Source organism: Humulus lupulus, chromosome 8 (assembly GCF_963169125.1).
Source record: "Humulus lupulus chromosome 8, drHumLupu1.1, whole genome shotgun sequence".
Taxonomy (NCBI): Eukaryota; Viridiplantae; Streptophyta; class Magnoliopsida; order Rosales; family Cannabaceae; genus Humulus; species Humulus lupulus.
The window spans coordinates 4,942,800-4,953,935 of record NC_084800.1 but is presented as its reverse complement, the minus strand read 5'-3'; the positions used below and the strand labels follow the sequence as shown (position 1 = coordinate 4,953,935).

Here is an 11,136-nt window from a genome sequence, read left to right as displayed (position 1 = left end):
GCAAGTGTATATGAAGTTTGTATGTATAAAATAGATATTTATTTTAATGTGGGAATATACTCATTTGCTATTCTATGTTTTTGCAAAGTATCATTTTGGTACTCTCTGTTTTCAATAATGCTCATACGATACCCTGTATTTTAAAATCGTACATATTTGGTACCCTAAACTCAGATTTGATAGATAAAATTTTGGTATCCTGTATTTTAAAATTGTACATATTTGGTACCCTAAACTCAGATTTGATAGATAAAATTTTGGTACCCTGTATTTTAAAATCGTACATATTTAGTACCCTAAACTCAAATTTAATAAATAAAATTTTGTCGGTTTAATCAAACTGCTGTCAATTTTAGAAATTACAAATTTAAATGAGTATGGAAAACTTGAGGATAAACCAAAATAAAATAAATATTATTAAAGTTTGGAAAAAGGACCTTTGTGATGACTCAAATCAAAGTCCTTTCCTGGCCTTTAGTAGAAGCAATACATCAGGTGGGTCCATGGCCCATTACCATTAGTGTAATTCATGTAATGTACCATGAACACATTATGTTACTACCACCATTCGGTAATCATTTGCTGACATAAGGAGAGCCTTAATCTGGCAGCAAAGACGACTAGAGGAAGAACATATGAAAATTCTTCAATTTCTCATTCAGAGCATTTTTGTCAAGGTTAGCTGCCCCCACAGCTCGAAGGATCTTATGAATTATCTGTGAGAAAAGTAGAATACATGGAAAATAAACACCAATCAATAACTATCGCAATAGAGCCACTTTCGTTGACCAATGTTCTACCACTTTCTAATATGATAACCAGTCAAAGTGGAATACCATTACCATTACATGGACATGAACCTGAGCCTTAACTTGTTCTAAGAATATGATAGCTATGTATCTGTACAAGAATCCCAGTGCCCGTGTTTTGGCTTTCATGTCAATTTTTCTCATCATTAATTTCGTTGACTCCCAGCCACTCTATCCCCCTTTTTGTTCGGATCCAATAAATAAGACATCGGACACCGGTTTCTCATCAAAACTCACTTCCCTTTTGGATACTTTAACTTCCAAAGCTGCTCTCAACACCTTCCACAATGAATCATCTGATGGGGTGTATGGCCTTTTCCTCTGCCGAGGTGATGTTTCTAGTAAAGTTTGTCAAAGCTGCGTCATCAACGCAACTCGGGAATTGAAAAGCCATTGCTCAACCAATAAAACAGCAATCGTATGGTTCGATCACTGCATGGTACGATATAATAGCACAAACTTCTTTGGAAAGGAGCAGATACGTCCCGGTGTGTTTATGTGGAACACTAATGGCAATAAAACTTCAGCAGAGGAAAATCCTGATGTTAATGTTTACTCTTTGATGTATCCTATAATTGAAGAGGTTGCAAATTTGGATACTAAGTTCAAGGCCGTTATTAAAATAGCAACAAATAATGATTCTGATAAGAGATACGGTTTGGTACAGTGCACTAGAGATATCAATGCCAAGATTGTTTGGGGATGTTAATGAGGGATATTCAGAATTGTTGCCTAGGTAAACAAGGTTGGCGGAATTTGGCCCCAAGTTGCATGCTGAGATACGAGCTCTATCTCTTTTTTGAGCCAACAACCCCACAACCTCTGCCTTCACCACCAGAGTCAAACCCTGCTGACAAAGGTGAGCCTAACAGCATCATTCAATGAAGGAAAACAAAAAATTGTTTAACTCCAATTTTCAAGTTTCGGAACAATATTAATTCTGTAAAATCTTTATGTTGGTCCCTGATATGATAATAAAGAATAATCTAATCTTAACTATAAAAATCATAACGAGAAAAATGTGCTTCCTCTGGCTTTACTGAGTATTTAAACTCCATCAATAAATCCAGTACTATTTTAAGGGGTTCATAAGATTAGCCGTATCTGAGCCAGATCCTCTGTTGCCTCTCAAAAAGATACCAAATAATAAATAATATGTCCAGAGAGGCTTTGTAGGCAGTGTTTCTGTAGTTTAGGACATTTTTTTATGGTACGTGTTCTTAAATTTGTTCAATGACTGTGTAGAGACTGGAAAAGGAGGAGATGGAACAACAAGGAACGCTATCATCTCTGTGTCGTCAATTGCAGCATTTGCAGCCGTCTTGGGCTTCTGCTATTGCTTATATCTTAGGAAGAAAAATAGAGGTAAGTACGGTTGCCTATGCATTTTTAGTGCTAAATCTGCTGAGCCCCTAATATGATTTCTTGCCAGATGGGGAGAATTCAGCAAGAATTCTGTTGCCAAATTCAGACTGTTTTACTGGGAGAAGTTTTCGTAGAAATGATGACGATAACAGTGGCGAAATGCACTACTTCGATTTAAGTAGTATTGTGGCTGCTACAAACAACTTTTCTGATGCAAACAAACTTGGAGAAGGTGGTTTTGGTCCAGTTTACAAGGTTAGCACGTTTTGTCATGTTTCCTTTTTAGTGCTTTATACAGTTATGGAATTCAGTTCGTATGAGTAACTTATTTAATACTACTGAAAAGAAAACCTGACCGTGCATGATCAGACAAAGTAAATTCATAAAAAGGTTCATCCAGCCATATAATATAGAACTCATTACTATATGATCTGTTGTTCATTTCATGTAGTGATACTAGCTTTTAGTGCAGAACATTCCTCACACAAACTTGCCATAGTATTTGAGTTATGGATGACTGTATTGAAATGACAGGGAAAGTTGATAGGTGGAAAGGAAATTGCAGTAAAAAGGCTTTCCATGAGATCAAGACAAGGTCTTGAGGAGTTCAAAACTGAAGTGAGGTTAATAATAAAACTTCAGCACAAAAATCTTGTGAGGCTCTTGGGATGCTGCTTGGAGGGAGATGAGAAACTTCTTATCTATGAGTATTTGGCCAATACTAGTCTCGATGCCTTCCTTTTTGGTCATTTTCTTTCTCTGTCTTTATTAGCTTATCAAATATTAATACAGAAACTCACCATCTACGAACAAAAATTGTTTTCTTTGATTTTTAATTGAAAGCAGATCCAACAAAATCAAAAGAAGTACTGAACTGGACTACACGTGCAAACATTGTTAATGGAATTGCGAGAGGCCTTTTATATCTTCATGAGGATTCTAGGCTCAAAATCATTCATAGGGATTTGAAAGCAAGCAATGTCTTGTTAGATGACGAAATGAATGCAAAGATATCAGACTTTGGCACTGCTAGGATTTTTGGAAGCAATCAAATTGAAGCCAGCACTGAGAGAATCGTTGGAACATAGTTAGTCACTTCCTCAATTCTCAGGCTGTGTTCTAATGATTAATAAAAGCAATTAATAAATTTTGGCTTTGGGATACAAGCTGCGTTTGCAGCATAGATAATTCTACTAGTAACTAGACAGAATTTCACTGCAATATATGACATTTACACTCCATTTTCTTTTCTTCAACAGTGGATATATGGCACCAGAATATGCAATGGAAGGACTGTTTTCAATAAAGTCTGATGTCTACAGCTTTGGAGTTCTAATGCTAGAATTGCTAAGTGGAAAAAAGAAAAGTGGTATCTTTGATCCAGAGCGCTCCCAGAGTCTTTCATCATATGTAGGTTTCTATTCCTTTTTATGATCCTTTCATGTAGAATTACATTAATTCTCACTTCTTCTAGTGAACTAATCAAGTATGAAAATGAACAGGCTTGGCAACAATGGAATGAAGGCAAAGGGGAGAAGATTATAGATCCAAACATTGTTGATGCTTGTCCAATAAATGAGGTTCTTAGATGGATCCATATTGCATTATTATGTGTTCAAGAAGACCCCAAAGAAAGGCCCAATATGTCCTCAGTCGTTCTCATGCTTGCTAGCAAATCAGTCCACCTTCCACAACCATCGAAACCTCCATTTTCTTCAAATAGACTTTTCTTATCTGATCCATATTCAACTACTTCAGGCTCAGAATTACAGACATCTGGCCAAGCTTCAACAAGTGTTTCATGCAAGTTCGTAGAGTGGTCGGACCACAGTACTAGTACTTCATAAAACTCAGATAGACTACTTCATTGTCAATTACTAATTATATATGTGTGCACAATTTTGAGGCTCTTCTTCTGTAAATGCTACTTTTCTGAAACATTAGTGGCACTATTTACAATAGATACATTTTTACTTCCAAAGAAAATGAGTGAGAAAGAAAGCCAAACAAGGCAAAAGAATACAATGAACTCAAGCAAAGGAAATAGAACTATAGAAGTTTTCGAGCAAGTGAACCTCTCTAGTGGATGCCCAACCGCACGTCAATTCACAACAAATTGCTATATTGAAAGTTCCTAGTAATATTGTACAAGAATAGGAAGTGAATTTCATTGTCCAGCTGAGGCATCAGAATAGCCATTCAACGACTAAAGAACCAACGGAAATGCTGCGACTATCAATCCAATTGCAGATCCTTTATGTGAAAACGACCTCACAACACCTTACAGCCAAATAAAACATATTAAAATTTTCATTATCATTCACAACATATATACTAGTCATGTTAAGATTTTCCCATTTCTTTCCCTCTATATAAAAAATAAATAGTGCTAGAAGCATATAGTTAAGTTAAACAAGAAAGAATCACAAACTAACCTTTACTTGCAGAGATTGAGAAGTTAAAGTAAAACTGATAATCATGGTACCACATAAAACAACTGGACCCATAAACTTCCCAGTCACGTTTATTTCCAATGGTTGTTCTGAAAGCCGCAAGCTGAGATTCCAGACACCTCCCACAATCACTGCTACTGATATCTCTATTGCATTGGACCATTCCATATCGTTTCCCACTTGAGCCAACACCCAATACTTCAGTTTGGAACCCCAGAGGCTCCATTTGAACACTAGAAGTTAGTCCACTCACAAGCTCTAGTCCTTTGGAAACGACAGAAGGATCATCAAAATCAGTGTCGTTGGTGAGAACAATTGAAGCTTGTTCCATAACTCCAAAAAAATCACGATCTGCATAGTGCAGAAAACACCATCTGAACCAAACAGAAACCTCTTTGCTCTTCGGGCACTCATTTAAGGCTACTGACATGGAGCTCTTTGTACAATTAGAGCAACGATCGGCTGAAATATCTCCTCTGCATTGTATGAGGCCATAGACCCTATTGGACTTTTTCCCGGTTCTGGTTTTGTAGAAACCTTTTTGAACAGGTCCGTTGGAGACAAGGGTAGCCAATAGATTTCCGAGATTGGTCTGAAATGTCATCTCTGTAGCTGAATCATCGGCTTCTGAGCATTGAAAATTAGTTTGTATGTTGGTATCAGTATTGCAAGGGACACTAAGAGCAAGTAGATGTAATAATAACAAAGCAGAAAAATGTGATGTTTTCATCTCTTTCGAGGGCTCTGTTATTTCGAAGAACGTAAGGATTTCAGGTAGGAAAAAGGTGATGAAACTGCTTGTTACCTTGGCTCTCTTTAGTCAAAACAAAAATAACATCTTTTGATACCTTGTTCTTGTGTGTGTTTGTGCGCGTGTACATTTGGAAAGTCAACTCTTGCTCCCTTTGTAGCAGCTAATGTATTACAACTTGGACACAAGTCAAAAGATAATGAATGGAATCGGCATTTTTTGTCAAGCAATTGGTGACTTTCTGAACTTTCCAAAAGAGGCAGATATGTTCTAAGCAACTACTTCATTCAAGAATCTAACAAGTAATTATTGATTTTAGATAAGAAATAAAAAGTTGTACTATTTAGCTGTACACTTTTGTTGGAGTTTAAGTTAAAAAGTACATATATTTACATTTACAGTAACATCCTTATCCGTAGAAGTTTCGGTATCCATCCAATTATCGGTAGAGAAAATAAATAAAGTCAACTTCACTTTTTAAAGGAGATAATGAATTATTACAAACCTTTGACTATCTATGGATTAAGACAAGAAGTTATATCAATGTGTGAGTTTATATAATAAGCTACAATTTGACAAGTATCTTAGTACCTAGGCTATGACTAGCTTTAGATTACCCGTGGATCTATTGATATGAACCTAAAACAATTAGTTTGACTTGGAATTAATAAGTTCCAAGTGAACACTAATGGGTCCCTTGAAAGAATAAAAGAATAGAACTGATAGTATACGTTTGGAAGCCTTTCCTGGAACAATGCTGACACCAGTAATGGGCCGATCCATTTAATTGGATTAGCCCATTTCACTAATGGGCCAAGATTAGATCTGAACAAACAGAGGGTTTGAGCAAAATAATCACAAGAGCCGAGTTTAACTAAGAATATGTAATCATTTATTTAAGTTAACTTAATTTTCCTAATTCCTTTATTTAATTTTAGCTAAAAGAGAATGAGAAACAATGGTTATAAATTTAACAATAAATTACATTAAAAATATTTAAAGTATTTGTGTTGTAACACTTGTACCCATTTTTTATGGAAAAAAAATACTTAAATTATGCTATAAGAAAAATGCTATTCTTACTATTCATCTGTTAACTCTGTCACTATTCATACCCAATATATGACCAAATACATATCTAATATATTTTTGCCCCATCATTAAAGTGTAATTATTTTAAAATAAAAAAATCATTAAAATTTATTTAAAATTAAATATTAATTAATTAATTAAAAAAACTATACAGTATACATAAAAATAAAAAGAAAAGTAAAATAACTTTTTAATTAAAAAATCAAAAGTTAATTCAATTATAAAAATAAATTAAAAATTCAAATTAATTTTTATCATCAATCAAAAGTAATTCATTTAAAAAAGGAAAATTGAAATAAAACTTAGATCTAACCTAAATCATAATCACCTAAATTAATATAAACCCTAAACCTAAACTTAAATTAAAATTTTATTTAAAATATATCATAATAAAACTACTTTAGAAAAAAAAAACAAGTAAATATCTTTAATTATTAAAAATAAATAAATAAATTTAATATAAAGTAAATCCTAATTTCTATTTATTTTTCTTCACTTTCTCACAATTTTCTTTCTTCCTTATCTTAGAGCACTCTCAATGGATGATCTATTATCATTCAAAATACATCTCCAAAACTTTATTTTTTCTATTTTACATCAAACATTTATATTACAACATACATCAGTTTTTCTATTTCTTCTCTATATTTTTTCTACCTCATTTAAATATTAATTTCTTATTCGTTAAAATACTAGAAAATGAGAGAGAAAGATAAATACAATATAATTAAAATGGAAAGAGGAAGAAAGAAAAAAGAATAAAATATTTATAGCTCAATTAATAGTTGTCTCTAAATGTGGAGTAGTATTATTCATTGAGGTAAAAGAAAATGTAAAATAGCTCAAGTTTAGCTCACTCACTGTAATCTCATTTTTACCATTTTTTTTTCTATATTTTAAAGAATGAGTCATTTTATCTCATCTATTGAGAGTGCTCTTATTAACCAAATAAGGAAATACTTAAAAGGGTTATTTGCGGCAATAATACTTATGTAGTTAGATTTGTTGCACTTAAATGCCTATGTAAAAATTTTGGCAGCAATAATGCCTACCGTTACTCATTTGGTGCAGACGTTGGTCCCTGGACCGTTAAGTCTGACCAGGGACCTACGTGGCTATACCTGATTGGTCTAATTTTATTTAAATATTAAAAAATTATTTAAAATTAAAAATCCAAAAATATTTAAAAATAATTAAATTTTCTTTCATACATTTAGAAAAATAAATTTAAACTAACTTAATTTTTTTTTTGAAAGACATCTCAAATTTTATTCAACTCAAATCAGCCACCAAAACAGAGAATAACTCCGAGGTAGCATCAACATCAGAAAAAATACAATCAGCAGTAAAAAGAGCGGCTCTAGCAACTGTATGAGCGGCTTTATTCGCAGATCGCTTTACAAAGAACAAACTGACAAAAGATAACTCTGAGAGAAGTAATTTACAATCATTAATAATTGAACCAAAAACAGAAGGCATGTAAATAGAACTTCTCACAGCTTGCACAACCACCAAACTATCCATCTCAATTACCACTCGTTGCCATTGTGCATTTTTGATCCAACTAAGGACCTCCTTTAATCCCATTGCTTCAGCCACATCAGGTTGCAAATTGCCTTGCTTGCACCACGACCGATATGTTAAAACAACACCTTGGTGATCACGAACCACTGCTCCCAAACCAAGTTTGCATTCATTAGTAAATATAGCTGCATCAATATTTATCTTGACACTGTTTACATCAGGTTTCGTCCAAAGCTCCAAACCATCACCAGGATAGGTAGGTCCCAATGACAGAAAGAAATTGTTATCTTGAGCTTTTAGCCATTGATCAAGATAAATTCTTGCAGACTTAACAATGTACTCAACCGAGCTAGTCCTTTGCTGCCACACAATATCATTTCTCGCATTCCATAACGACCAACAAATCATCAGTACAAGAGCAGCAACACCAACATCAACCCGACCCAATACCCCCCGTATCCACGATCCAACACCAACATCAACTAACTTAATATTTTAATTATCATAAAACTTAATTAAAAAAATATCAATTAAACTAAACCCAAAAATCCAATTACTCAACAAAAACAATTAATCCAACCTTTTATATCTTTATGAATGAAAATTTATTTATATCTTTTTCACATTGTCTAATATAAATCAATCCCAGATTACAGCAAAAGAAAAAAAATCCAAGTCCATCATCAGACCAAACAAAGCTATATTAATGTGTTCAAATTACCCAAATACTAGACCAAACCCAATAACATATAAATATATATTATTGTGTTTTTTCTTTCTGTGGGTTGTGGCTGAAGTCGTCGACTGAGGACGGAGCTAAACACTACTGGGTTCGAAGAAGAAGAACAAGATTGGGACTGCCAAGAGGAGAGTTCGAAGTCGACACCACCTGGAGACGAGATTGGGTGCTCCGTCCATGGGGTCGACTGGATCTAGGTTGAGATCGAAGTCGTCGATTAAGGACGAAGCCAAACGCTACTAAGAAGAAGAAGAAGATCTAGACTGCCTGGAGAAGAGAGTCCGACGTGGAGACCACTTGCAGACGAAATTGGGTGCTTCATCCATGGGGTCGCTGGATCTGGGTTTTGAGAATATCAGTGAAATGTGGGGTTTGGGTTTGGGCTGAATAGCAAAGATGAAGAAGAAGAAGAATATGATGATGATGCTCTAGTCTTTGACTTGTATTCAGATTAGGGGAAGAAAAAAAGAACATGAGGTCTAAGATTAGGGGAAGAAGAAGATGAATAGGGAGACGAAGAAGAGTAGAAATATATATACATATATAAAAAAAGTCTAAACGTTTATTTTAATTTTTAGTTTTAGTTTTTTTCTTATATTTTTATATTTTTTAATTTTTTAATTTAAAATTATTTTTAAATAATTTTTTAATATTTAAATAAAATTAAACCAATCAGGTATAGCCACGTAGGTCTCTGGTCAGACTTAACGTTCCAGAGACCGACGTCTGCACCAAATGAGTAACGGTAGGCATTATTACCGCCAAAATTTTTACATAGGCATTTTAGTGTAACAAATCTAACTACATAAGTATTATTGCCGCAAATAACCCTACTTAAAAATTAAAAGAGAAAGAAAGGGCAAATGTGAGTGTGGGAGACATCTCAGTATTCAAATAGGGTGACAAAAGGCCGAGTGAAATGCGACAAGTTTGGGACGGAGATGATGGCGAAATGTGGGAGCAGCGCGGCTAATGACAGAGCTGGTCACCCCTAATTTTTTTTCTTTATCTTTGTACAATTCATTTAAAAAAATTATTATAAATATATATTACCCCCATAAAATTACTTAAAAATTATATATTTATATATTTTGTATATGTATTAGTATAATCTTTATTTAAAAAAAATGGACCTCCTCTATGTATTAGACGGAGACAAGTGAGGTTGAGAATGTGGTAATAAGGGGACCGCAAAAGATATGGGTGAATCAGGTAGGCGAGATTTGTACTTTTGGAAATTTTGGTTTTTTGTTAGGAAAGAAGAAACAAATACTATTTGAGATTTTCATGTCTGATTTTAAATAGAAAATTGAAATTTTGACAAAAACATACTAATTGTGTTAATAATTTGATAAAAACATATTTATTGTGTTTGGCTAGTATTTGACAGTGTGAATGAATGGAAAGTGCCAGAAAATACTATTTTGCATAATATAAATATTTTCTTAGTAAAACAAAAAAAAAATGTATTGATATATAATTAATAGTATTGGAGGTTTCTAGGGACTTCAAAAAGAGTTTCACTCTAATATCTCAAATTCTCTAATATGGCTTAGTGCCTGGATTAGGGGGCCGGGAGGCAATAGTTGTTTTAATTACGTGTTGGTATAGTATGAGCATGTCATTATGTGAATTATATTATAATATAATTATGCTTGCATGTTTAGAAATATTAAATATGCGTGTGTGTGATTGGTACCACATTATAAGTGGATATATCTGGGTTACTCGATGCGAGGCGATTCTGGTGAGCAAGTTAGCGGAAAAGTCACAATGAGGTAAAATACCTAGGGATATTTTTGTAATTTAGTATATGACGGGGATTTATCGGGTAATGGGAGATTAAATTGTTATTATTTTGAGATAGATGGGGATTTAGAGGAACACTCGAGGATTTACGGGAAGTGGCAATTGACGGAATTGCCCTTGAGGTCTCTAGAGGACTTAAATTAGCTATAAGGGCATTTTGGATTTTTTGGCAAAAAGGGGTATATTTGGTTTAGGCAGCTGGAACCTTAGAACCATTCAGAAAGAAAAAAAAAAAAGAAGGAAAAATCTCTCTCCCGTAGCTCTCTCTCTTTCTCCTTGGTAGCTTGGAAACTTTGAGAAGATTGAAGGAACAAAGCTTAGGAAATTGAAGAGTTAGACTTGTTGAACTTGGGGATTAGCTCAAGGGTGAAATTGTCTCAGAGGTAAGGGTCTGAATTCGAATTTCTTTATGTCAATTCTATTGTTCTGTAGGAACTTTAGAGTTTGCACGTGAGAGGGTTTGAAGATTGAATTTTGAATTTTGATGAGTTTTCATTTAAGTTCTGAGTTAGGTTTCATTGCTCGACAGGTGTTAAATTGGTTATGGGATTTGAATTGAGGTTTTAGGTTGTTTTGAAATGATTTGGGTTGGGT

General features: G+C 33.9%; 3 protein-coding genes across 4 annotated transcripts; 1 reads left to right on the top strand and 2 right to left on the bottom strand.

Moving 5' to 3' along the window:
• Window positions 1–895: 895 nt before the first annotated feature.
• On the top strand, window positions 896–4,160 carry LOC133794297 (cysteine-rich receptor-like protein kinase 10). Of its 2 annotated transcripts, none has more exons than XM_062231498.1 (7): window positions 896–1,668; window positions 2,055–2,174; window positions 2,242–2,429; window positions 2,709–2,919; window positions 3,021–3,261; window positions 3,434–3,584; window positions 3,662–4,160. In XM_062231498.1, the coding sequence occupies exons 1-7, from the start codon at window positions 1,512–1,514 to the stop codon at window positions 4,019–4,021; spliced, it is 1,428 nt and encodes a 475-aa protein (XP_062087482.1). In that variant the 5' UTR covers window positions 896–1,511; the 3' UTR covers window positions 4,022–4,160. The 2 variants fall into 2 exon arrangements, with proteins under 2 accessions (XP_062087482.1, XP_062087483.1); XM_062231499.1 differs by having other exon boundaries at window positions 899–1,668; window positions 3,677–4,160.
• Window positions 4,101–5,565, bottom strand: LOC133794299 (cysteine-rich repeat secretory protein 55-like). The gene is made up of 2 exons (XM_062231502.1): window positions 4,610–5,565; window positions 4,101–4,454 (listed from the first exon to the last, which is right to left on the bottom strand). The coding sequence occupies exons 1-2, from the start codon at window positions 5,355–5,357 to the stop codon at window positions 4,381–4,383; spliced, it is 822 nt and encodes a 273-aa protein (XP_062087486.1). The 5' UTR covers window positions 5,358–5,565; the 3' UTR covers window positions 4,101–4,380.
• A 2,177-nt stretch (window positions 5,566–7,742) lies between these two features.
• LOC133794908 (uncharacterized) lies at window positions 7,743–8,402 on the bottom strand. The gene has a single exon (XM_062232351.1). The coding sequence runs from the start codon at window positions 8,400–8,402 to the stop codon at window positions 7,743–7,745; it is 660 nt and encodes a 219-aa protein (XP_062088335.1).
• Between the last annotated feature and the right edge of the window lie 2,734 nt (window positions 8,403–11,136).

What these genes read in the sequence shown, in the direction of transcription:
- LOC133794297 (XM_062231498.1), top strand. Translation starts at nt 1,512, where the DNA reads ATGTTAATGAGGGATATTCAGAATTGTTGCCTAGGTAAACAAGGTTGG. An exon ending in GTCAAACCCTGCTGACAAAG is followed by an intron (nt 1,669 to 2,054) that starts GTGAGCCTAACA and finishes ATGACTGTGTAG; the next exon opens with AGACTGGAAAAGGAGGAGAT. An exon ending in TCTTAGGAAGAAAAATAGAG is followed by an intron (nt 2,175 to 2,241) that starts GTAAGTACGGTT and finishes ATTTCTTGCCAG; the next exon opens with ATGGGGAGAATTCAGCAAGA.
- LOC133794299 (XM_062231502.1), bottom strand. Translation starts at nt 5,357, where the DNA reads ATGAAAACATCACATTTTTCTGCTTTGTTATTATTACATCTACTTGCT. An exon ending in CTCAATCTCTGCAAGTAAAG is followed by an intron (nt 4,455 to 4,609) that starts GTTAGTTTGTGA and finishes TTTGGCTGTAAG; the next exon opens with GTGTTGTGAGGTCGTTTTCA.
- LOC133794908 (XM_062232351.1), bottom strand. Translation starts at nt 8,402, where the DNA reads ATGATTTGTTGGTCGTTATGGAATGCGAGAAATGATATTGTGTGGCAG.